The sequence below is a fragment of the Acanthochromis polyacanthus genome, chromosome 1 (genome assembly GCF_021347895.1).
Source record: "Acanthochromis polyacanthus isolate Apoly-LR-REF ecotype Palm Island chromosome 1, KAUST_Apoly_ChrSc, whole genome shotgun sequence".
NCBI classification, from domain to species: domain Eukaryota; kingdom Metazoa; phylum Chordata; class Actinopteri; family Pomacentridae; genus Acanthochromis; species Acanthochromis polyacanthus.
In genome coordinates this window covers 50247060-50274109 of record NC_067113.1, presented here as the reverse complement: position 1 = coordinate 50274109, position 27050 = coordinate 50247060, and the positions used below count along the sequence as shown (strand labels likewise).

Below are 27050 nucleotides of genomic sequence, written 5' to 3'. Positions count from 1 at the left end.
TTTCTGTTCTTGGAGGGAAATGCCACTTAAGTGTCTTTATATCTTTATAAGAAAAATAGTCATGTAGTATAATTGATGCTGAATAGACTCCACCGGCACTAATTCCAACTTACATCCATTTCAAACCTTCAAAATCAGGACAGTCAGCAAACATGCCCTCACAATGTAGAGACATCCCAACGATGATAGTTTTGGAGCAAAAATCCACACAAACAAAGTCAAAAACACATGATTCAAACACATTGGTAAGCTAATCATTTCCCCATACGGTCTCCCTTGACACCCATCTGACAACAAAAACAAAAACAGTTTTTCTCGAAGCCAGTGCAGGAGTATCGCTCTAACCATTGTGGTTTGAGCTGGTTGATCCCACTGAATCAGACACTCATGCATATATTTTAATGGACGTGATTTAAGAAAAGCTGCTGAATCACTTGCAGTCTTTTAGTTGTATTTATGATCGGAAAGACAGGCTCACAAACGCACAGTTCAGACTGATGAGACATACTGTTACCGAACACTTCATTGTAACACCTGAACCCCACCTACACACACACACACACACACAGTTAACAACAGCAGTACCAAAGTGCATTAAACTGTGTTGTGATGAGAATTTATGTTTGTGTAACAGGTGCATGTGCCAACTCTGTGCAGAAATGAGTCAGTTGCCACTTAGCTTAGCATAAAGACCAGTAACGGGGTGAAACTATTGTCAAGGCTGCTCAGTCGTGTCATTTTCGACGGATAAGTCCTGATAAGTCCACAATGGTTGATTTGTAGTAGGATCACAATCATGTGATCGTCAGCACACAGCTGATGTAGTGTTCACTTGTTGTCATGGTTACAGAGATGCCGTGCCGCCATCTCAAAACCGTGGATCCAGACTATAAGCGACATCACTGCTAAAATCTAATCAGCTCGTCCTTGGGTCATTTCTGATCTTCCCTGAAAACTTCATCCAAATACGTTAGTCCATTTTTGAGTAATGTTGCGCACAGACGGAATAACGGTCGGAAGGACAAACACGTGGCAATCCTCACACAATTCAATAAAGTAAAAATGGAAAAGCAAAATTTTAGACTGTCTGTATACAATAAACAAATAAATAAATGCCCAAATTTCAATATTTTTTCTGAGCCACAAACAACAAAATAAAACTTTCCAACATTAGTCCTATAACTACTTAGGTGTCATGCCATTATGTCAGAGAACGTAACAAAAACTGAGCTTAAAATCATGATACTTCATCAAAACTTGTTTTACTCAATATCGAATTTGGGTATTTGACAAAAAAATAAACTGTTTGCTATCATGAAATTCTGTAAAAAATAACAATAAAAATTTGGTGAACCTCAGTGAAACCACAAAGCCATTTGTGACTTGACCAGCAACCACATGACAAAAATTCTGAGACTTTTTGATTGACCTGCAGGCTGTGTTTACACAGTGCAGCAAACCATCTATAGCACACTAGAGTTACCATATTTTCCACAATAGCTCAAACACCTGGTGGCACTTGGGAAAATTTTGCCCATGTAGATTCTAGATTAAAGTTTTTTTTCTTTTTTCTTTTTTGATGATTTCTAACAACAATAATTAAATTTGCAAACAAGTTATAAAACAAGTACAAGAATACTGATGTTGCTACCATAGCGGAAGAAGTGAGAAAAGCTCAAAAAAGTATGGATACCTCTGTGATATTAGCAGTGTGGTTCAAGAACATTTGACAGACCGAAGTTCACAATTATTGATTATCCAATTTTTACAAAAAGCCTCGACTTATTTCTATTAATAGGCTAAAACCACAATCAATCAATCTGCTGATTATGTTTTGCATAATTAACTATTTAGTCAGGAAAATGAAAGCAAAGAGGAAAAAGACAGATCATATCACCTTTAAAGATAATCATTAAAATTTCAACTGGTGTCCTTGGCCAAACTAGACTGCATTTAGTTTGTGGTCCTGTTGAGGTTGATACATTTCATGATTACATTCAAGGCCAAACACCTCCACAGTAACCTGCAGTCACTACCAGTATCTGGGTCACTGATGGGAAGCGTACAGGAAACAGAGCTACCATGCACCCATGAGCATTCCAGTATGTCAGTGTTACAGTCAGTGTGTTGTTACAGTAAGCTGTGTTTGAAACAGGAGCTTTGGTGATGGACGTGATGGGAGCTTGTTTGTTGTGGGTAAAGTAGAGACAGTCGCGCTGGATCCACTTCAATAAGCCTGAACTTCAAAGTCAAAGCTCAACACTGAGGGTAATAAAAAGGTGTGATCGCTAAGACAAGCTCCCTGATACTACCGCACAAGATTACTTGTTTATTTACAAACGTTATTCCATCTAAATTCGATTAACGGGCATTTCCGACTTTGTTCTGACACTGCAAGGACATTTGGTGATTACACAGAGTGTAACTTATTTAACCATGACCGTTAATTAGGAATAAAAAAAAAAAAAATAAAAAAGAGTTGGAAGGGGAGTCGAAGAGAAGAAGAGGTGGTTAATAGGAAGCTGTAAAGTGGAAAACATGGTGGCTTCGTGGTTAGCCACTCTCCTTCCCTCTTCTCTCGTCCCAGCCTCTCTTCCTTCCTCCTCCGTCTTTCAGTCTCTTTGTATCTCTTTTCTGCTTCTCTGTTACATAAGTGTAGCGTTGTCCTGCTGTGTGAGTGGGAGGGATGGATGGAGGGCAGCAGTGCTGCCAGGCTGACTCAGAGGGTAGCAGGAGCTTTCCGTTTTTTCTCTTTGGCTTCGTTAGCTTAAATCCAGAACACATTAACCCAATGAAACATTACTGGAAACATATGAGGGTATTTGTTTGTTGCAGCGTCTTAAAGAAGTCTGCTGCTTCCTCTCCATCCTCTTAACTTGTTCTGCTTTTATTCTCAAGCTTTCTACTCCAGGTTGAACAGCTAGTCTTAAGTAGCCAGCTGAAGAAATCCTGCTTTGAATGTGAAGGCTTGTCTGTGCTCCCAGCCAGGACGGTCAGTCCCTGACATATTCCTTTTAAAAGTGCACTTTTCTATCATTGTTTCCATTGCTCACTATTTCTATGCTTAGATGTGCCGCTGCTGTTGAGATGTGCTTTCTTTATGAAGATTGTCTGAGGAGTCAGTTCTGTGACCGTCTGCAGTCCATGACACGGTTAGCTTACAGAAATGCATGTGAGAGATCATAGCACTGGACCGTTTGACAGCTCCACAGCTAATCTGCCAAACACAAACCACAACACACAGTGTTTATATGTGTGATAAAGCCACTACTTCAGAGTAGTTTTAGTGCGAGTGTGTGCGTCAAAGTCCTTACGTTCAAAGTCATGGTGGAGCCAGTCCAAGACCAGTGTGTCAAGAATGTGAAGTTCAAAAGCAGGAAGGAGAGAAAATGTTCTACTCCAGCCAAGTGTGAAGTCTGTATGTCAACCACAGCAGTGCAAACCACCAGAACAAAAAACCTAACAAGAACCCAGGTCCTGCACACATAAATGCTGCATGTATGCTGCTTGCTCGTAAAGTTGCAAAGATGTGGCTTTATATGCAATGCAAAGTGCAAGTGTGTGTGTGCGTGTACACTTTTACCCCAGAAGGCAAAAGACATTTTTAGCAACAGGAAGAAAGTCTCTTTCTTGCTGCTGTCTACAATTACGATCATCACTCCTCCCCCCATCTCTCACTGAGCATCGTAGTGCCTCTGCTGGTTTGCCTTCTTCTCTTACTGCATCCTGCTGCCATCTTTTCCCACATAAACACTGTACATGCACCCAGCCATCCTCATGGTGCGATTCATCAGACCAGCCACCTTCATCATTGCTCCGCACTACTCCACATGCACATTAGTGAGCCAGGAACACCCAGCACGCTGTTGTTCACCAGTTCTTCTTGGAACACTTGTGGTAATCAATATGGTTTCTCAGGGCAGATACCAATCACTGGTAGTCCAATGATGAAGCCTGCTGCACCAGAGCCAAAGTGGCACAAAAAAATGATACAGACTGAAAAAACACACAATATCGGTCCGTTAGCTTCAATCTTATGCTTGCCCATTTTTCATCCTTCCAACACTGAGTGGTAGCTTGTCATTTTAATAAGACTTCCCCTGTCTGTGGTTTTAACTGATGGTCCAAATCACACAATTGTTAGTTAGTATGGCATAAACATGCAAATAAGGCATATTTTTACCTCAATGTGAAAGCCAAAGAGAATGAGACAAAAGAGGAAACGTGTGTAAAATCTGCCTTTGTGGTAAAACAAGCAAATTGCTTTATGGTGTCAATAAAGGCCCGTAAATAAAAACTTTAGTGAAGAGTTGGTGATAAAAGTGGACATATAAGAAAAGAAAACATGAAATAAAATGGTGTATATAAAGAGCAAACACTACAAGGCAGTTGAGAAAGTAACATCTATTGTTCATCATTTACACACAGAAGTAAAAACTAATCCTTGACTCCCACAGAAAAATACAGATATTAAATATCAGCTTCATGGGACTGATTTAGGCACTTTAAGATGCACAATGCCTAAGATATATAAATGTATACACATGTTAGGGTTGAAATGATTATTTTCAGCATTCGTAATCAATGTGTCAGTGGGGGGTGATATGATGATAAACACAGAGATACCATTTATCAAACCAGAAAATACGCTGTGAAGCGTTGAAGGGCCATTTTTGGAAAGGTGCAAATCATTTCTGCAACAAAGAAATGACGTTCCTGAATTTGTCAGGTTTTTTTTTTTTGCATTACATTAAACAAAAATGAGTTTTATTTGCATTCATGAACTGTTTTAGTTTTCAGTTACCTTAAAATATAAAAAATTACATCAATATCTAAAGTTTTAACTTTTTATTACTTGACAAAGTGAATATTTAATATCTCTGCATGATATACAACTTAAACAATTCTTCTGTTTGCTTGAATTATTCAAAACCTCTTTAACACCAACTACACTTTTGGTATTAGTCCGCCTAAATAACAACAAAAATATTTTATTGTCTAGATGGTTCAGTGAAGTGTCCAATGGCTCAAAGGAGGGAACGATTAAGACTTTCAGTTTTACACTCTGCTGTGTGCACACCTGGAGGAGTTTCATCTATTTATTCCAAAATGAGGCTCAATACGTATTTTACAAGTTCATGCCACTGTAATCTTCTCTAGTAAAAGCAGTTTGTGTAGTTAGTTCTACATTGTGCTACTGTCAGTAACTAAAGGCTAATGAACTGATCTTTCCATTGTAAAGGACAACTTTATAAGCCTATAAACAGACAAAAGCTATTGTTATGCCTTCAGTTTCTGTAATTTGTTGTTACATAATGGAAGTATTTACGAGATCGAAGTGTGCAATAAAAATTGTGTGTGTTGTCCAAATGTGGTAGAGCAGCAACTGCCTGAGGTTCCAGCGAGGAAAAATGACAAAATATTAAATTGCACAACCAGAAAATAACAATCATAGGCATGACCACGGGGGGGGGGGGGACAAAAAAAACAGACATTCTTCCAGACAGACAAACCTAAGGGAGCGACACCCCATCATTAGTGGGGTTGGACACAAACAGCAGTGTTTTCTGTTTTGCACTCCTTCAGACTCCCTGACAGCTCGAAGACCGCAAATCCTCCTCGTGCAAAGGCAGCGATAAGAGAAAACACAGGCTGATCCTCCCTGTTCAAAGCCTCGAAATCCCATCATCATGCCTCGGTGTGATGCCAGCGCTGATTCACACACACATTATCAGACAAAAACACAGACAGCAATGCATATTATTGCCTAATAGGGCTTCACACACAGGATTAGGTGTAAACTGCTCAGTTATTTATACTAAAAAATAAGAGGGGAAAAAAAAAGACTGTTTTCTAACACACATTTTCCGAAACCACACACTTGCCATGTTCCCAAAATACGCTGTGGTTTCCTGAAGGGTATTTAGGGAACAGAGCCCAGACAACGGACACACATACAGCCCTTTATTTCCATGGTCACATAAGGTCGACTTCATAGAGAATCAACAAGAATAGCAGCTAAAGGACGGTGTTTTCGAAGCAACTTCCTGCATTCAAACTAAATTTATAATCAGATGGCTTATAAACCAGAAGTACTCGTTTTTCACACTTATACTTCACTGCATTTTTAACAATAGCTCTAGTGGCAGCAAACTCGTGTCAACAAGAAAGCTTCATTCACAAACGCACCCCATTACAAAGCTCTCAAAGAATTTAACAACTTCGATAACAACAGCGTGCACACAGTCTGCAGAACGAAGCCTGCCAAGTCCGTCTGACCAGTGGTCTGTCTGAACTGACCCATTTACAAAGAGAGAGAGACAGAGCAGTCAAGTTAGACAGTGTGTATTATGTAGGCCACTGTTTATACGAGGGCTCTTGTGCTAATGCCACGACTGTGCTGCATACATGTGTGTCTTTGCATGAGCAGGAAATGGTTGAGTGCAATTAGCCACATGTCTCTTGCAGATACTGTATGAATAAGAATGAGTGTCGGTGGCTGGAGAGGGTTGACTTTGGAGTGTTTTCTCAGTGCATGTCATGCTGCCTTCCTGGGGCTAAGTGATGAAAAAAACAAACTGAAAAGACAACAGCATGCTAGGCTGTTTTTCTGCAGAGAGGTTAAGACCTCAAATGTTCCTGAATAATAATAAACAAACGAAATATTTTTGTTCTCAAACCCCCACGTGATTTTTGTGCATGCTGAAAGTAATTTACATTTCTATCCCACATAAGAGTGTGTCAGGTCTGGCTTGACTTAACTGTGAAGTAGGAGATGCATATATTTAAAGGTCCCATATACTGAAAATCCATTTTTATTGCGTTCTGTGGTTGCTTTATGGATGAGGACATTCATTGCTACCAATCTTCAAACCCTCCACAACTAGTTAGCCTCCTAGCTTAACAAGCCAGTAAAAATTTGACCCACTTGCTACCTCACATCAACTAACCAGTAACTCAAATTCTAATCCTGCCTCTAAACTGAAAAGTACACAGATAATCAATAAATGTCAAGCACTCCAAGTCTAAAGGAGTAGGCATTAAGGATCATCAATATATTTGTTGATATCGAAAATTTGACCAAAGAATAATGTATACTGGCTATTAATGCAAATTCTTAACTGACAATTCAAGGCAATTCATCATACTGAAGCAAAAATTGGGAAAAAAAAAAAAAATTGCTATCAATTGAAAGACCCACCACTTTAGGAGAGTAGCTTGAAAAGTTCTTGACCTCATCTGGAACCAAGGACTGTAACTTTCATTTTGGAGCGTAACTGTATACAACAAAGCCTCAAATCACTGCCTACAAAAAGTCAAATGTTTGAAGCAGTCACAGGAAAAAGGGGATTAAAGCTTTGAGCTGGCTGCTCCAGGACAACCCACCCAGCACAGGTCGCAGAAGAAGCCAAATGTGGCTTTAAACTGTTGCCCCATTAACCATCCGACCTGCAATGTCTGACTTCTGTTTCCCAAACTGAAATCCTGCTTGCATAGTTGCCAGTCTTCCACGCTGTTGAGGAGGAACTGGAGACTCAAGATGTGACCTTCTTCTGCAAAGGGGACAGTAAAGCTTGGACATCTAAGCATTGAAATTAAGGGGCATTATGTTGAAAGGTAAGGCAAGAACAACTTTTCTCCTGTGATGTTTCCTAGTGTGACAGAGACATTTATGAAGCATCCACATATACACTATCATCTCAACTATAGGGCCGAGAGGACTTTTATCTCTATTCAAACATCTCATTACAAACCTTAATGTAAGATGACTGCATGAAACCACAATCCATAACTAATCCTCAACTTTCCTCTCCAAAATTACACGCAAAAGCCACAACAGAAGTCATTCAAGTTATCTGGAAACACACACACACACATCTGCACATCCAGTTTAGCTTTCTCCATGACACTGTACCAGTTTTCCAGTTTGTCCCTGTTCGTGTGCCCATTTCTCCGACATCCTAAAAATCTCCTTTGCTGGAATTTTCCAGTCAAACACACACAGAAAACGGCTGCAGTTGAATGAGTGCTAAGAGTGAGGGTGTGGTGACTATGAGTGCGTATTTGCCAGTGTGTCTAATAGAGAGTGAGTGTGTATGTAGAAGTGAGGACTTTTTTTTTTTCTACAATGGATCTCATAACATTTTAACATTTTATGCAACCTGTCATCCTCTGACTTTATAATCTGACACCTCACAGCTACTCTGATTGACACAACACACATGCTGATTTGATTTCTATTCTTAAAGGCTCTCATCATAGCAAATGACTGGGCTGCTTTCCAATAACGTTTGCATTTGCACTCAGTTCCAGGCTGTTAAAAGACTTCATTTGTAAAGCTAAAGGAATCTCTTACTGAGTCTTCTATCTCTTCTCTCTGCTTTATTTGAAAAGCACAACCCACTTAAGATTAAGGTAGTTACTGAGCTAAATATGCAATCCAACTTCAGTCGAAGTACTTTTAATGTGGCTTTTCACCACAGAGCTTGGTGGCTAAATAAAGATGTGCAAAGTTTCCATGAGGGGTTTCCCCACATTGGTTTAAGGTGGACGCACCACACCTCACCTGAATGACCCTACTAAACTTCAAACAGTTTCTGTTTTTGTTTTATGGCTTCTAATACATTTTTCTGGATGTGAGCTCATTTTCCAAATGCCTTGAATTAGAGAGAACTTAACCCTCATACACATGTGGACAAAATTGTTGGTACCCCTCAGTTAAAGAAGGAAAAACCCACAATTCTCACTGAAATCACTTGAAACTCACAAAAGTAACAATAAATAAAAATGTATTGAAAATAAATAATCAAAAACAGCCATTACTTTTGAATTGTTGATTAACATAATTATTTAAAAAAACAAACTAATGAAACAGGCCTGGACAAAAATGATGGTACCTCTATAAAAGATTGAAAACTATTTGACCAGAGTGACATGATTAACTCAGGTGTGTCATTTAATTGACATCACAGGTGTTTCCAAACTCATAATCAGTCAGTCTGCCTATTTAAAGGGAGACAAGTAGTCACCCTGCTGTTTGGTGAAAGGTGTGTACCACACTGAACATGGACAACAGAAAGCGAAGGAGAGAATTGTCCCAGGACATCCGAAAAAAAATTATAGACAAACATCTTAAAGGTAAAGGCTATAAGACCATCTCTAAACAGCTTGAAGTTCCTGTGACAACAGTGGCTCATATTATTCAGAAGTTCAAGACCCACGGGACAGTAGCCAACCTCCCTGGACGTGGCCGCAAGAGGAAAATTGATGACAAATTGAAGAGACGGATCGTTGGAATTGTATCCAAAGAGCCCAGAGCAACCTCCAAAGAAATTAAAGGTGAACTCCAAGGCCAAGGTACATCAGTGTCAGATCGCACCATTCGTCGTTGTTTGAGCCAAAGTGGACTTCATGGGAGACGACCAAGGAGGACACCACTGCTGAAAAAAACTCATAAAAAAGCCAGACTGGAATTTGCAAAAATGCATGTTGACAAGCCACAAAGCTTCTGGGAGAATGTCCTTTGGACAGATGAGACCAAACTGGAGCTTTTTGGTAAGGCACATCAACTCTATGTCATAGACTCAAAAACCAAGCATACGAAGAAAAGAACACTGTCCCTACGGTGAAACATGGAGGAGGCTCAGTAATGTTTTGGGGCTGCTTTGCTGCATCTGGCACAGGGTGTCTTGAAAGTGTGCAAGGTACGATGAAATCTGAAGACTATCAAGGCATTCTGGAGAGAAATGTGCTGCCTAGTGTCAGAAAGCTTGGTCTCAGTCGCAGGTCATGGGTCTTCCAACAGGACAACGATCCAAAAACACACAGCCAAAAACACCCAAGAATGGCTGAGAGAAAAGCGTTGGACTATTCTAAAGTGGCCTTCTATGAGCCCAGATCTGAATCCCATTGAACATATGTGGAAGGAGCTGAAACATGCCATTTGGAGAAGACACCCATCAAACCTGAGACAACTGGAGCTGTTTGCTCATGAGGAGTGGGCCAAAATACCTGTTGACAGCTGCAGAACGCTCATTGACAAATACAGAAATCGTTTAATTGCAGTGATTGCCTCAAAAGGTTGTGCAACAAATATTAAGTTATGGGTACCATCATTTTGTCCAGCCCTATTTCATTAGTTTGTTTTTTTAAATAATTATGTTAATCAACAATTCAAAAGTGATGGCTGATTTTGATTATTTAATTTTCAATAAATTTTATTATTGTTACTTTTGTGAGTTTCAAGTGATTTCAGTGAGAATTGTGGGTTTTTCCTTCTTTAACTGAGGGGTACCAACAATTTTGTCCACGTGTGTAATGTCCTCACAGGTGCCACACACCTTGTGTCCTCTGGGGTCAAAATGATTGACTGGGTGACTGGTATTTAAGCATTTAGTATAAATTGTCAATAAATCGGTGTTACACCTTTAATCTGGCTTCAGTCCAACCCATTACCACAAATTTTCCCTTCATTTGGATCTTAACGCCAAATAGACCTTGTTTCCATAAAAGCATACGATGGAAAATTAGTATATTTGGGGTCAGAATGACCCGAGGACAAACAGGAGGGTTACATATTTTGTGCAGTACGACATTATTACTCTACCAAGGAACGGCGGAGTGATGTGATGGTCTGTGTACGTTTGTCCTTCTGTCTGTCTGTCTGTTCATAACATTACTCAAAAACTGACTAACAGATTTGGATTTTTAAGGAAGGTCAGAAATGACACAAGGGTCAACTGTAACTATGACAACAAGTGAACACTACACAAGCTGCCTGCTGATGATCACATGATAGCGATCCAACTACAAATCCACTGCTGTAGACTTATCAGACTTATTCGTCAGAAATGACACAAAGAACAACTGATTAAATTGTGGCGGTTTTTCCGAGTCCCATCAATTCCTGTTAATTTTCCCAATGAAACTGAAAGATCATTTTCTGGAATGTTGGAAAGTTGTAAATGTAACAAAAAATGCTGTTTTCACAGTTTCTGTCTCTCATAAATACTGCAATTTGCGGGTTTTTAAAAAAAAAAAAAAAAAACTTACTGTCAGATCTGGGATTGAGCAGGTTCAACAGCACCCACTCCAACTTTTCTTTGATTTTTCTGATGTATTAACTTTAAGCTTCCAACAAAACAAAAAGTGCCACTACATCACACAGAAAATCGGTCCTCAAATGTGCTATTTTGTCTACAAGCCAAATATATCCCAATTATTGTCAAAAATGAGTAAAGAAACAGGGAAATATGAACATTTGGGAGTCTGGAATCAGAAGATTTCATTTATTTTCTTAAAAAATTACCCAGACTAATCATGTATCAAATTAAATGATCAATTATTTGATAGCTAAGAGTAAATTGACTAAACTTCATCATTACATGATCTGTCCAAGGTTGATAGTGCTTTATTAACAGCTGGATTCTCCCGTTGATACCTTAAAAGTACAAAACCATTTTTGCAGGAGCGCCTTGAGTTCAGTGGAGCTTAAGGAAACCAAATTAAGGTCAGCTGACGCAGTGTGTGCTTCCTAAACCTTGTAATGTGTAACTGTACACCTCTGTTCATCCATCCATCCGACAGCAACATGTGAGGTTTTACATGCTGCTTAAGCTCTTGTCTCATTAAATTTGAAGCCCAACATGACTCTTTTCAAAGTTTATTTGACATGCTTTATCTACATGTATACCAGGACAGCTTAGATAGGTGCAGTTTGTGTCCATCTGCTGCAGTCTCCACAAGAACGGCTGAGAGCTGCAAGAACAACCGCACAAAACAGAAAAGAAAAATTCTTTTGCTTTTTTTTTTTATTTTTATCCTTGGTACATGAAAATGGAGCTGGGAAAAACTTTGGCTGGAAAAGCAGATAGTGGTGGTCAGATAAGGTTAGACGGCACTGATCAATACTACTGACACCGAATCAAGAGCTGATCTCTACGAGAACTTTTCAAAACCGCCAGGCAAAAACGACAACATAGATAAGCAAGTGTTAAGTGCATAAAGCATGGTTTCCTAGCCGTTTTGCTTCAAACGCAAACTGACAACAGTGTTACGTGTCTTTGGGATGTCTAATGAAAGCATGAGCAGAGAGGGAGACCTCCTTCATGAGTCCAGTAACTCGTGATGTGTAACACTAGCTGCTCCCTCTCTATCTGAGTGCTTCATTTTTAATGATGGGAGCAGGTTACCTCTCTGAGCTGGGGGAGGGGGCACGTGTGTGTGTGTGTGTGTGTGGGGGGGTTATAGTAAGTGTGTGTATGCTGCATGTTTACAGGAAATACGAAGCTGCTCAGGCGGTGATAAAGGGGTCGAAGGTGTCGGGGATTCAGGGAAATTGTGTGTGTGTGGTGTGTGTGGGGGGGGGGTTATAGTAAGTGTGTGTATGCTGCATGTTTACAGGAAATACGAAGCTGCTCAGGCGGTGATAAAGGGGTCGAAGGTGTCGGGGATTCAGGGAAATTGTGTGTGTGTGTGTGTGTGTGTGAAACGAGGAGGCTGGGATCGTGTTTTCATCATGTAGGGTGATTCCCTGACAATCTCAAGTGACACCAAACAACGCTACACTTGCCCTACACATCGCTTGATTGGATAGCATCGTGTGCTCCCACTAGTTGTTTAGTGTGATGGTCACATGTACGCGATCAGCCCCCATGAACTCATTAAACACCACTGGAAAGGTAAAACATTTGCTCGACAACAACTTGCACACATGCTTAAATTATTAGCAGATTACTGGGTGAAGCTGGGAGATTTTGGTCCAGAAAATTAACACGGAACCATAAATTAATTTTGTCCACTGGTGAGAATCCAACAAATGCGACAAAAGGGGAAAGACAAGCTTACTTTGTATAATTCAGGAATGGATTGAAAGAGAAAAAAATAAACTCGATATGAAGCTGGAGGGAGCTGGGAGATGAAGATGAGATAAATCTGAGGCAGAATCATGATGCATGATCTGAATTACATGCCATTCTGCAGATTTGATCAGATGAGATCACATGATTAGCTGTTCATGTGGTTGCCTGGATACAAAATCTGTTACTACCACTCAAGGCTAAAGGTCCAGTTTACTAATATCTGAATCCTATTTTAGATTTTCTTATGAAGGTTTATGACTGGCAATAGTGATTTTTCAGTCTGTTGCTTCTTTTGAAAATATAGTCGCTGCTAACTTGCTAACACTTGCCCATTCTGCCTTGTTCATCTCCCTGTGGTGACTCTCAATGTAATTCAGAATGCAGTCTTTGCAGAGTCTTTCATCCAACAGACTCAAACTCCAAACACTGTAGCCGGAGGCAGTAGCCTGCTGTCTCATCACAGGCGGACCTTATGGCATCCTTGTTTTGCTCTGCAGCCTCAGTAAGCTAAGTGTACATGAGCAAGTTCTCCACCTGCTGCTGGTTCTGGTGGAAGTGACCTTTCAGCTCAAAGCAGATTTCCTAGAAAGCCCAACAAAGACATCAGCTTCCATCCAGGACAGTGAAGCTGGAGTCTGTCTGCAGGGTAAGAGACTCACTGGAGAGTAGGGGCAGACTAAATAGATTATCACCCTATATCAGATCTATTCTGTATATTCTGAATATTGGATCTGATGTTTTTAAATAGATTTTGCAGAAGCAGCTGCCTCTCTTTATCCGTTGTGACTTTGTGGCCTTGACCTGATTGTCTTCTTGCCAGAGTTTATAGTCTACCAACATTGCAGGACAAACGCAGAAAAGCTTTATTTTAGTTACACATAGGGAAAACACATAAACAAAAGCATATCAATGAAGCTTTGAGTTTTTGTTGCTTTAGATTTTGACACCAGGTGTTTTATTTTCACTGCAAAAGTATGTCAAAGGTTTCAGATATCAGTGATGCGTCTCCTTGATTACAAATGATCAGTATCTATGCTGATAAACCCGTATCAGTTGATCCTCACTGGAGAGGCAGCTGAATGACACTGAACCACAAAGGCTACCTTGGCCAGCAACACTTTGTGAAACATTTTGATGACCGTGAGCAAGCTCAAACTGCAATACAGCCAATAAGAATTAGTGACATGTAAAAAATTTGATCAGCGTGAGTGCTGACTGTTTGGGCCAATAATTAGATGTTGTAATCCCTATTAAGACAAACAAGAGATTCCATAAAGTTGTGGTAGACCAATTAGAGGTTCAATTTTAGCTTAACCCTAATGTTAGGCTCATTTCTCAGGAACAGCAAACGTGTTTTTGGGTCATGTTTAATTATCCAAAAGTGTCAGAAAACAAAAAATCTCAACAGACATTGTTTATATCTTATTGTTAACTCCATTATCAATCAGTTCTATCAATATTTATTATAATAATAATGGATTTTCTATTCAGGCATACTCAAAGCACTTTACAATGGACCCATTATTCATTCACTCACACATTCTCACTCTGGTGGTGGTAAGCTACATTTGTAGCCACAACTGCCCTGGGGCAGACTGACGGAAGCGTGGCTGCCAACCCGCGCCTACGACCCCTCCGACCACCACCAACGTTCACACCAGTGTGAGAGCAGCACTGGAGGCCAGGCGGGTGACACAACAGGACAAGGACACAACAGCACATGACTAGGCGAGAGCGGGAATCAAGCCACCGACCCGCTCTACCACCTGAGCCACAGCCGTCTTATTGCACCGGTGTTCTTTAGATCTCACAGATCATGGTTCAATGAGGGAAATTTACTCATTTTTCAAGCACGCAAAACGAACCGATTTACTTTTATATGTAGGTTATACTTGCTAAGCCAAGCAGAAGAAATGGAAAAAATACTTTTAACATTTTTTTTTTTTTTTTTTTTTACACTTTAAAATGGGTCAATTTGACCTGCAACATAACAGGAGGTTTAATCTGTCTGGTTTAAGATCCATCATGTAAGAGTTCTCTAAGACATTAGCAATTTAGGTAATTTATTTTTAATAAATCTTTTTATGATGCAAAATGAAGCTGAAACACACCTAACTTCACTACTTGAAGGGTAGACGTGCTTTCAAATAAGCTTCTGTTCACGGTTAGGGACGAGTCGAATCATTTACATGCAAGTCTGACAGATGGAATTTTTATCAAACTCCATAAAGCAGACAGTAATAGCGTCAAACAGTTGCGTATGATGTGATCGTGTAGAATACTAAGTGTCTGTGGCTCTGTGTTGGACAGGAAACCAGAACCCACAGATGAACCGAAAGAACTGAGACAGACTGTAGACAACTTCACAGTCCAGCATGCACGAAGACACGCATGCTATTAAGAAAAAAAAAAGAAAAAAAAAGCTTCGTGTGTGCACTCCTCAAAGGGGAAGTATGCCTTTTCTTTCACATTCTCATCTTTTTCTGTCTTTGTCGTTCAGACTCATTCGCTGCCGTCTGAGCAGATTTATGTGTGAGGGGAGGCAGCTGGCAGCCTCACAGCAACGCATCGTGGGGTGTTGAAGCATGCAACAGACAAACAAAAACAGTGTGTGTGGAGCTCAGGGTGGGGGGGCTGCACAGTAGTAAACGCACAATGAATTCACACACGGGACTCACCTCTGGTCCGGCCGAGTAGCTGACTGGTGCTTCGTCCTAACAGTCAAATGACGGCAGGAGCTGGACGTTTGGGAAACAAAGGAGAGAGTCGGGTCAGACTGTGCTTGGCCTCGCATGATCACATTTCAAACTGACAACAGCAGCATGTATGACTGTGTGCATCTGAGGCTCTCGCATACCGCAGACGGCAGTCATTCAGGAAAGAGAAGCTCGCTTTTGGTCGGCCGGACTAATAACTTCCTCCAAATTTCTCTGTGAAAAGAGGGTTTTAGTTTGCATCCTGAGCACCGTGTAATTGGGCTTTGGTATGGGTCCTTGTAATGAGGCTGCGGTTTTAAAAGCAGCATGAGTCATTTGCCGAGCTTCAGAGACGCACACAGACAGGCTGCCTCTAGGATTCTCAGAAAAGGTAATGATTAACACCAGGCAGCCAAGGATCCCAACAGACAGCTTACCAATACTGCTGTCGTAGAAAGTCATGAGACCGACCACCATCATCACAATCATCACCATAAACACTCTCTTCTATCACCATCAATTATCTCTCAGAGTGACCCTGTTGATAATAACAGTCCAATGTGGCAGGTAATCTGTCATGCAAAGTCACGGCACATCTGCTGAAGTTATTCCTGCATCTGTCTCAGAAAACAAATAAACTAAATCTGCTACTTATGTAGACAGAAGACGTGATGATAATAATTATAAAGTCTATGTCCCAATAAAGCAATCAGACAAACTGAAAACGTCCCAAAATCCACCGACGGATTTAAAAGGCATGTCTGTAAAAGAAAAGGTAGAAGGAAAAAAAAAGACAAAATAACACCATTTATCAGACACTCCATTTGTATAAACAGAAAGAGTTGTCAGATTTTTACTTTTCGAAGGTTCGTGAGCTACTCTTCTGTGCTGTCATGTTCTGTAGGGAAAATTAATCGAAGCTTAAAATGACAATATTTCATCTAAATTCTTCTACGTCACATCTCATTTCAAAGTTTGCAGTAAACAAGGAGTGTTCAGTAACTAGGTTCTGTAAAAAACAAACAATTCTGTGTTCCTCAAAGCAACTGTGAAGTCATCGGTGACTCAGCTGACGGTCAGTGACCACAGCGCAAAAAAAATTCAAGGACTTTCAGCTGAACTACAGGTGAGAGAGGAAACAAGGATGGAAATGAAAAATGTAAGTCATAAAATATATACAGTATGTAAAGTCACTGTTTTTTCAGCATTGGTAACATCTGAGGAACTTGGAAAAAATGTACACGTTGATTCCAGGTTAGCACAAGCCCCTCTTGTTTTTTATATGATGTATGACATTTTATCTGTTTCATCATGAACAATAGATATGACTGAGTTCTCTCTACTGCTGGCTATTCTTTTGCAATTTCTCCAGAGGCGTACAAATGAATACTGCAGTGAAAAATGAGCCCACAGTGAGGAAAAAACATAACGGGAGAAAAAAAGCACCCAGACACTGTGTTGAGTTCAGAAGGTTTGCAGAACAGAATTCCAAATATACAGTGGGTACGGAAAGTATTCAGACCCCTTGAAATTTCACTCTCTGTGTCATTGCAGCCATTTGCCAAAATCAAACAAGTTCATTTTATTTCTCATTAATGTACACTCAGCACCCCATCTTGACAGAAACAAAACTGAAATGTAGAAATTTTTGCAAATGTATTAAAAAAGAAAAACTGAAATATCACATGGTCAGAAGTATTCAGACCCTGTGCTCAGTATTGAGTAGAAGCACCCTTTTCAGCTAGTACAGCCATGAGTCTTCTTGGGAATGATGCAACAAGTTTTTCACTCCTGGATTTGGGGATCCTCTGCCATTCTTCCTTGCAGATCCTCTCCAGTTCTGTCAGGTTGGATGGTGAACGTTGGTGGACAGTCATTTTGAGGTCTCTCCAGAGATGCTCAATTGGGTTTAGGTCAGGGCGCTGGCTGGGCCAGTCAAGAACAGTCCTTTGTTATTTTTGCTGTGTGCTTAGGGTCATTGTCCTGTTGAAAGGTGAACCTTCTGCCCAGTCTGAGGTCCTGAGCACTCTGGAAGAGGTTTTCCTCCAGGATATCTCTGTACTTGGCCGCATTCATCCTTCCTTCAATTGCAACCAGTCGTCCTGTCCCTGTAGCTGAAAAACACCCCCACAACATGATGCTCCCACCACCATGTTTCACTGTAGGGATTGTATTGGGCAGGTGATGAGCAGTGCCTGGTTTTCTCCACACATACCACTTAGAACTAACACCAAAAAGTTAAATCTTGGTCTCATCAGACCAGAGAATCTTATTTCTCATAGTCTGGGAGTCCTTCATGTGTTTTTTGGCAAACTCTATGCGGGCTTTCATGTGTCTTGCACTGAGGAGAGGCTTCCGTTGGGCCACTCTGCCATAAAGCCCCGACTGGTGGAGGGCTGCAGTGATAGTTGACTTTGTGGAACTTTCTCCTATCTCCCAACTGCATCTCTGGAGCTCAGCCACAGTGATCTTTGGGTTCTTCTTTACCTCTCTCACCAAGGCTCTTCTCAGTTTGGCTGGACGGCCAGGTCTAGAAAGAGTTGTGGTCGTCCTAAACTTCTTCCATTTGAGGATTATGGAGGCCACTGTGCTCTTAGGAACCTTGAGTGCTGCAGAAATTTTTTTGTAACCTTGGCCAGATCTGTGCCTTGCCACAATTCTGTCTCTGAGCTCCTTGGGCAGTTCCTTCGACCTCATGATTCTCATTTGCTCTGACATGCACTGTGAGCTGTAAGGTCTTATATAGACAGGTGTGTGCCTTTTCTAATCAAGTCCAATCAGTTTAATTAAACACAGCTGGACTCCAATAAAGAAGCAGAACCATCTCGAGGAGGATCAGAAGAAATGGACAGCATGTGAGTTAAATATGAATGTCGCTGCAAAGAGTCTGAATACTTATGACCATGTGATATTTCTGTTTTCCTTTAATAAATTTGCAAAAATTTCTACATTTCTGTTTTTTTCTGTCAAGATGGGGTGCTGAGTGTATATTAATGAGAAATAAAATGAACTTTTTTGATTTTGGCAAATAGCTGCAATGACACAGAGTGAAAAATTTCAAGGGGTCTGAATACTTTCCGTACCCAGTGTAAGATCACAAATAAAACAAGCACAAGCTGAATATATTGGTCTGATAACATTTTTGGAATAGTCTAAACTGATATGTGACAAAACTGCAATTATTCTTATTTACTCTGATGTATTCTTGCTCAAGAATTTCCTGTTTGAGAAATAAAGTTTTTTTTTTTATTATTGTATGTCATTTCATTAAAGAAGGGTCAGATATAATAAGCTGGGAGAGTTTCTGCAACATCTCGTACAGACTTTCGGTCACAGCCCCTGGTTGCTGTCTGCTCTTGTCCACTTTCTAGGCGGGTTCATCTCAAATGAGTGCATTAACTCAGTTTAATTTCACTGCAGTACAGCTGAATTACTCACATAGAATTTGCCTGGCCACTGTGAGGCTACCTGACTTTTTCCTGTGACCTTTCTGCTCTTACTTAACGCAACAGCCAAATGTCTATGAATTATATCACAATCCTGCAGGCCGTCCTGCCGCTGCAACATAAGATGATACGGCAGTCTGGTGTGTGATGTAACTCTGTTGCAGCTGATGATGTAACCAGCTCTGCAGGCAGATTCAAGCTGCACAACAAAAAAAGCAATGCATTGTCTGGAAGCTACTAGGAGATGGATAATGGGAGACAAAAAGAGACAGAAAGAGAGAGAGACAGAGAGGGAATAAGAAGGGTGAGAGAGAACGAGGGAGGCAACAAGAGAAGCAAAGAAGCACGCACAAGGTCATTTAATCTGGCAGGCATCCTCTACAACTCACTCTGTGTGCAAACACACAACAACAAACACACACTATAATGCTCCGACTGACATCCAGCTCGTAAACACCGCAGACCTGCATGCTGGCTGACAAGTACTACCGGCCTAGCAGACGATCAATCACCGTCTCAGAGGCACGTGCTTTGTGTCGTCGATCTTCTGTGTATGCAAGTTCAGGTGTGTGAGGAGCGTCCTGGGAATCCCATGCCTGTAGACAGCAGCTGTGTGTAACACAACACTGCACTTGTGAACAGGTAAGATGCAGCAAAGGTTATATCAGAGCTCATCTCGTTTCTGTCAACAAACACACCGATTTGCAAACTTTCACCACGTACTCTCGGAGGCCCAGCATAAGGAAGGTTGACATAAGTAAAGTGCCTTGCTTAAGGGCGTCACATGACATCTAATACAATGAGTGATTTAAAACCACCTGTCATGTCACTGACAAAAGCATTTACCTGCCACGTTCATCTGAGAACTACTGCTTGTTGACGAGTGTATGGCTCACTCAATGCTTCTGAATAGAAAATAACTGCATATATTCTTCCTGTAAACCCTCTGAATCAAAGTGCTTTCTGCTCCTGTCACATTTTTACCCACTGTGGGCTCATTTTTCACTGCAGCATAAAGCCATGCACCTCAGTGGAAACAGCACAACCACGACTAGAAGCAGAGAGAACTCAAGCATGTCTTGTTGTGCAGCATGACAAGGTCATAGTGACATAAATCACAAAAAGAAAGAATTCAAAAAACCTGGAATCAACATGTGTGACACTTTTCCAAGTTCCCACAGGTGTTACCAATACTGAAAAAAAAAAGGTTACCGTAAGCAGTCTGCAGTTCAGCCGTCACAAGCTCAGCCAGTCTTGGCTTCTAAGTTGCATTAAAAGGAGAATTTTTTGTATATTTTACAAAATGTGGTTAGAGCACATGACATTTTTTTCCAAAGTCCCAAAAGAGGCATGTAGACCAAAGCAAATGTGATGAAAAATCTGAATTTTAAGCTTGCATTTGGTTAATTTTCCCATCGTTCACACAAGAGTATGTTCAAGGGTCATTAGAAAATTGAAATTCCTGCAAGTCTTGACATTCTGACAACATGTCCTTCAACCCAGCAGCAGGTTTCATTAAATAACTGTGGCATGCGTTAGAAATTTCTCTGAAAAAAAGCATCTCCGAGCTGCCTGGAGAAACTGTACATGTGACATACAGGGGGACCTACCACAAAGTAACCAGCCTAAGTGAAATGAAAGGCATGCTTGTTGTTACATTGAAAGTGATATTCCTGATGTTTAATTTTTAGAAAGAGGAAACGGCATTAAATATTCAAAGACACGAACCCTCATTAAACATACATTTGCTAACCTGCATACCTGACTGCACCCAAGTGAAACAAACATATTAAATTCTTGGATAGAGTTCAAACACAGCCGAGTCAAACAGCTGCAGCAGTAGATGATAACGCAGCTGATCATTTCTCCTGCTGTCATTGTTTTACGGCAGGATTTACTGCTCAGATGTAACTCGATAGCCTTCAGTTCTTCGACTTGTATGGACGTATTCCGATTAATAGGAGAGCCGTATTTTTTGAGAGAGCCATCAGTTGACAGAAAAAGGGGATGCAAAAGACCTTAAGCTTGAAAGCGAAGGGTTGTGTTAGGGGTTTAATTATGACTGCAGGGGAAAATCTGGTGGAGCGATGACAGCATTAGTCAGACACTAGAAAAGACAGACTGGCTCGATGGTAAACATGTTGGATAATCAGACCGCCTGCCAAACTGTGAGCCTGACCGCCCGCTGAAGCCTGCGACACTTTCCCGTCAGTGGCAAAAGACAGGAAGAGGTTATAAAACAGGCCGAAAAGAATAGATAGCAAGAGAACAAATGTTAGCGATTCAGATTAGCAGGCTGTAATGATTAGACGATTAATGAGGAGCTGATAATTAAAAGTCATTCAGCGAGGGAATGATTTAGTCGAGCTGAAAAGCCACTTGGATGATGACACAGGTCTGCTGGAAGAGACGCAATCTGGTCAGTCCAATTGTTTTCCAGCCATGTGCATCGTTATATGTATATACGGTACTTGCTGTGTGAAATTGCACCTATGCTTCTCTATCATGAAGGTTAATGTGTAAAATTGCATTGATTTTGTCCACCTGCTTGCCCAGCATCCCTGTAAAATACAAGAGAAAGCCCTGCAATGAAAAGAAAACTTTTCATTTGCCTTTTTAATACCATTTCTAGCACTCTGGGTACTGCTGTATTGTAGCTGTTTATTCGATTTTTGCTCTGTGTACTTGGTGCAAACGTGTGCCTACAGTAGGGCCGGAAGTCTGGCAAAATGACCACGTCTGACTTGATTTGCCTGATTGATTAATTGTTACTTGAAGGCCTGGAAGGTCAACATTTCCCCTAGCTGTGCACACACAACAACAAGAGAATTTAAAAAAACAATCAAAAATTGTTTAGCAACAGGGGTAAGCCAAGCAGATCCTTACGCAACAAGAAAACTTTATCAATCCCACAAGTGGCAATTTGTTTGGAGCTGCTTTCTGGACATATGGCAACAATCAAACATAATCAAAAGCCACATCATTATTTCGGCATATGATGTGTGAAAGAGCACCTCTGCTGGGTTATCCTCAAGTGTTATGTTTTAAAAATGCATTGATTTTTCCATTATTTGTCCACCATGGCTATAAAATACAATGGGAAAGCCTGCAATGAAAGTAATGGTGACTCATAGCCCTCATATAATTTAACTGGAAGGATTACATGGTTAAGAAAATACTGAGTAGTAGAGGGCATAAAGTGAAAATATTTAAAGTGCATTAGTGTCAGGCATGTCAGTGATACTCAAGTGTTGTAGTAAACTGTAGCAGATTCTCATATGTTGGAGCTGGTGTTGCTGTGTTTGACTCCTTAAAAGGACGCGACCTGTGCGGCGCTATAAATTACTTTAAAGGCAGCTAATTTTGAAGCTAGCTGGCAAGTAGTTGGGCACAGCCACGGTGTTTTCAGACAGTCTTCACGGTTCAGCAGCTTCACACACAGACAGACAGACAGACAGTCCTCCTCCTCCTCCTCCTCTTACTGCCGCTAGCTCAAGTTAGCTAAGCCACCGGCAGTCACAAAGAGCCTCACAGTTGTGTTTAATGCCTGATTAGCGCTGTCCAAACGGACCGCGCTCAGTCTTACCTCCTAGAACCGCGTCAGCCTCTCCGAGTCCCGCACACACAGCCGAAGTGCGCTTCCTAAACGGGATTTACAGTGAAGTGAGCTCGCCAGCCTGGTGCACTATCTGGAGGAGATGCTCAGTGTGTGATCGCTGCTGTTTGAAGCATTAGCTTTTCCCTTTCTGTCGCTCACTGTAAAAATACTACTCCAGCCCCGTGACCGTAAACCACCGCGTACAGGCGCGTCTACAGTTTAAGCTAATAACCGCCACCGACCGGTAGCAAACCGGAAAGGAGAGCCAATAATGCATCGCATAATACACCAGAAAAAAAAAGCTAAAAGCTTGAATCAACAAAACAAGACAGCAAAATGTCTCCGTTTTATATAGTAACACATTAAATCGTCATGTAATTACAGCAACTGACAGGAATAGAAAGAACTTTACTCACCTCTAGTGGGCGTTAAAGCTCACTACAGGACGAAGCTAAGTCTGCGCTTTTGCCAAAACTTTACGGTTAAACGATGACCTTTAAATACACGTGACGTAGGAAAAGACTGACCAATCGGCTTGCAGAAGGAGTGGGACGAGTTCAGATAACGGACCAGAAATCCTCCGTCTGTTGTTCACGTCTGAGGATAAATACGTGACTTTTTATTAGAAACATCATGTGAATATTAACGCGTGGCTCGCAGGGAGAAGGAGATGCTGGGCGTAGAGCTGGAAACGCACTGAAGTACGTGAGATACTGTACACCAGCCGATTAGCAAAAATGCTATTAAGCTGCAGAAGCTAGCTGTCATCTGCTAACTTGCCTGAAAATGAATGAAATTAGAATTTTAGATCAGTTCCAGCTAATTTAATTGAAATACAGTTCACACTACTACAATTGGCATGTCAATTGTAGCTATTAGTAGCTATTCCGACCATGCTGTCTGTTCTTATATGCAAAATGTCTTGCTAATATGGCCAAATAATCATAATTTTAGTGTATTTCTAACCTCTGGTGTGTTTCTGTGACTCTTCCCTGTATGTTTGTTCTGTCTAGCTTCTGTTTGTAGCCTCCTCTGATCATCTGTGTCTGCAATCAGTGACATGTCTCTGGCTCAGAGGGTTCTGCTGACCTGGGTCTTCACCCTGGTTTTCCTCATCATGCTAGTACTCAAACTGGATGGGAAGGTAACAGTTCATTGTTGCCCCATCAAACACCAAGTTGAATAAAGTCAAGTAACTGTTAATTTATTAGAAAGTACTATGTGTCTTGTTATCTTTCTTTATTTCAATTCCGTGTTTTTCTGCTGCAATGATGCATTTTAGGGTTTTGGGACATTGGAAAGAAATGGCATTGCCATTTTTGTTTTTATGAAAAAGGGAAAAAAATAGAAATTTTCACCACATGGCTTGTGTAAGTCTATTTTAGAAGAATTAATCATTGCCTTTAAATTGCCTCAAGTGATTGAGGCAATTTCATAACGGAGTGCATCTGCTTAGAAAATTAAAAAAATTTTTTTTTTTAAAAAGGCAGAAAAATGACAAGCAGAGGACCTGTCTCACCCTCCATATCATCATCTCTGTAGCTGAAATATTTCCACACAACTGACTAGGTGTGCTTAATGATGACCAAAATGATCATCACAAGGATTTGAATCAACACTTAGATCACGGTGAGCCTGTTACATCACAATTATCCATCGATTTTAAAGACAAAATAAAATAAGACCTAAAATAGGGTTCCTCTCCCCCAGAATTCAAAGTAAAATAAAACTGCACCCAGAAGGCCTCGCCTGCTGAGCATTTTCTTACTGACAGACGTTGCAATTTACCAATGTTCCCTAAATGCCTCACATGCAGGCTCAGGTAGAAACTGCTGTGCACAGAGAAGCATCTAGTCTCCACTGAGTTACTGCAGGACAGCAACTCAGGCAAGTGTGTGACAAAAAAATCCCTTTGAAAAGAATGAAATAAGGAAATATGTCACATTTAGCCAAGAAAAAACCAATTGATTTTATCTACTTGTGCTGTTTTTTATGGTCCATGCATTTCAAATGTAGGTATCACAATCGATCATGTTCATTGTAATTGTGAGAAATTAAAATTGTGATTGTGATTCACTACTTTAATCGCAGCCCTACACCCGCCATCGCATTTCCTTTTTCAACCAAATCTCCCTTTGAAATGTTTCTCTTCTGTTTTTTTCTGAACACAAGCGGAGCAACAAGCTTTGTGTCTAGTGCATAAAGTTTAGATAAAAGAAAACAACAACTTAAATAACAATCATTATATCATACAGACTTGTCGATAATTGTTTGATTTGTGTTGGCTTAGTTACCTCCGCCAAGGAGGTTATGTGACACGCGGCGTTTGTGTCTCCGTCTGTCTGTCTGTTAGCAAGATAACTCAAAAACGCCTGGGCAGATTCACATGAAATTTGGAGGGGATGTAGACTATGGTAAGAGGAAGAGCTGATTTAATTTTGGTGGCAATCCAGAAAGGATCCTGGATTCTGGATCACTTTGTATTTTTTTGTATGTTTTAGTATATGGTCCAAAATAGGACAAAACATCATAGGTTAGTATGTCGTCCAACAAATTGGAGCAAGGTGTCCAGATAGCTCAACTGGTTAAGAAGGTGCTTTGTAAACAGAACTGTGTCAGAGACGCAGGTTTGATTCCAGCACATGATCCTTTACTGCATGGGTTTCCTGTTTTCCTCTCTATCCTTGGCAGAGGTCTGCACTCTCTGAGTGCTTTTCTAGTTTTAACTATGTTGCCTTTGCTACATTGTCATAGTCAAAGCTGAAACAGTATGTTATGCATACTAATAGATTTCTCCCACAAAAAGTTTCATAAAAATCCCCATAAGTGCTCTTTTTAAGACTTGTATTTATCCATAATAGACATCAACTCATTATATTCAGAGCAGTAGATTAAAGTCTTGGCTTCGCTTCTCTCCAGGTGCAGTGGAACTGGTTCCTCATCTTCCTCCCAGTCTGGGTCTTCGACGGCATCCTCATCCTCATGCTGGCCATCAAGATGGCGGGTCGTTGCAAACCCGGGTACGATCCTCGCAACGGCTCGCCAGACCTGCGGCTGCGTACCTGGTACCTGACAGCCATGCTGCTCAAGCTGGGCTTCTGCCTGACGCTGTGCGCCAAGCTGGAAAAACTGGCCGATGTAAAACTGACGTTTGTGTGCATCCCGCTGTGGACCATGTTGCTGGGAGCACTGGTTGAACTGGGGCTCAATATATTTCCTGAAAGAAGAGAGGCTTGAGGAGAATCAGACGGTTTAAAACGTTAGCATGAAGCATCACATCGACAGCAAACCTTTGGGGAAAAAATACAAGATCTTGGGATTAGATTTGTGTTTATGTGGCCACGACTTTGTGAAATTATGTTCCCAGAAATGACTCAAGACTCCTCTCTGCTATTGGTATTCATCTTTATTACCAGAGACTTTGTGTAAAAATGAGAATGGTAGACCTCGGGCCTCGGTGGACCGTACGGGGCTTCAGCAGAGCTGGGACTCTGCTGTTTGTGTCAAAGAAGAGCTGCTAGTGAATCAATGCATTCATTTAAAACATAAAACAGCAAAAAATGACTGTGTTTTCTTTAGCCTCTGTATCTGTGAGACTACTGTGAAGCAAACACTGGAACAAAAACATGAACATCCTCTTGCGTTTGTTTTGTTATAAATTCACCATGTCCAGTATTGTTTTCTGGTGTTTATTTTTATTGTATATAAGCGACCGCAGCTGCTGTTGTAAGAAAAAATGTCCCTCAGTGAGGAGCTGAATGGTGACTTTTGACTCCTGTGTTTAAGCATAGCTTTGATGCTTCTTACCAAATCAGTGTAAATTTTGTTTTCTGCGCTTTAGATGCCGTGTTGCTGCATTCATGCACAGACACTTTTACTTGTTCCTTGAGTAGTTTGCCAATTCTTGTTGTTTCCAGTTAGAAATTAACTTCAAAAGTGTTCATGACGACTGCAAGTTTAGCTGCAAGCACACAAAGAAATAAATAACTTGGACATATGACATTGTTTTTTCCACAGGCTACTCCCCTCCGCCTCGGACAAGGTCTCTTTTGTATTCTGTAAATCATCATGTGTCCCATTAAACTCAGTCAGATCTTATTCTGTCTGACTACAGTTCAAGGTTTTCTGTGAGTTAAATTAATTTGATTACATTCCTACTGTGTGTTCAGTTGAATTATGGAGCTGTAAACTGAATCAAACTGCTACATGGAGCTCACCAGTGTTGCAGATTTTGGTGTTGTTTTCTCACTAGTTCATATTCAGACTACAGCTGATTTTACATGAGTGAAATTTATTTTGTGCCGTTGTTTCAAATGCCTTCTTCACACCATGTTGCACTCTATTGAAAGGTATTGAGATTGCATGCATGTGCTGTAATAATAAATGACCGATTTACACCACACTGTGGAACATTCGTCTAGTATTCATAAAGATGCAAAAATAGCCATTT

General features: G+C 40.7%; 2 protein-coding genes across 6 annotated transcripts in view; one reads left to right on the top strand and one right to left on the bottom strand.

Moving 5' to 3' along the window:
- Positions 1-22760, bottom strand: part of LOC110962728 (protein PHTF2) — an 82563-nt gene extending 59803 nt beyond the window's left edge. For all 4 annotated transcript variants that reach the window (XM_022210738.2, XM_022210739.2, XM_022210740.2 and 1 more), the window contains exons 1-2: positions 22589-22760; positions 15539-15598 (exon numbers count right to left, since the gene is read on the bottom strand). The gene's annotated coding sequence lies outside the window, so the exon portion shown is untranslated. The remainder of the gene's footprint in view (positions 1-15538; positions 15599-22588) is intronic.
- LOC110962729 (transmembrane protein 60-like) lies at positions 21171-27002 on the top strand. 2 transcript variants are annotated; one of them, XM_022210743.2, is made up of 3 exons: positions 21171-21421; positions 23614-23744; positions 25520-27002. In XM_022210743.2, exons 2-3 carry the CDS (start codon positions 23661-23663, stop codon positions 25835-25837), a joined length of 402 nt encoding a protein of 133 aa, XP_022066435.1. In that variant the 5' UTR covers positions 21171-21421; positions 23614-23660; the 3' UTR covers positions 25838-27002. The 2 variants fall into 2 exon arrangements, with proteins under 2 accessions (XP_022066435.1, XP_022066433.1); XM_022210741.2 differs by lacking the exon at positions 21171-21421 and adding an exon at positions 22871-23301.
- The last annotated feature ends 48 nt before the right edge of the window (positions 27003-27050 follow it).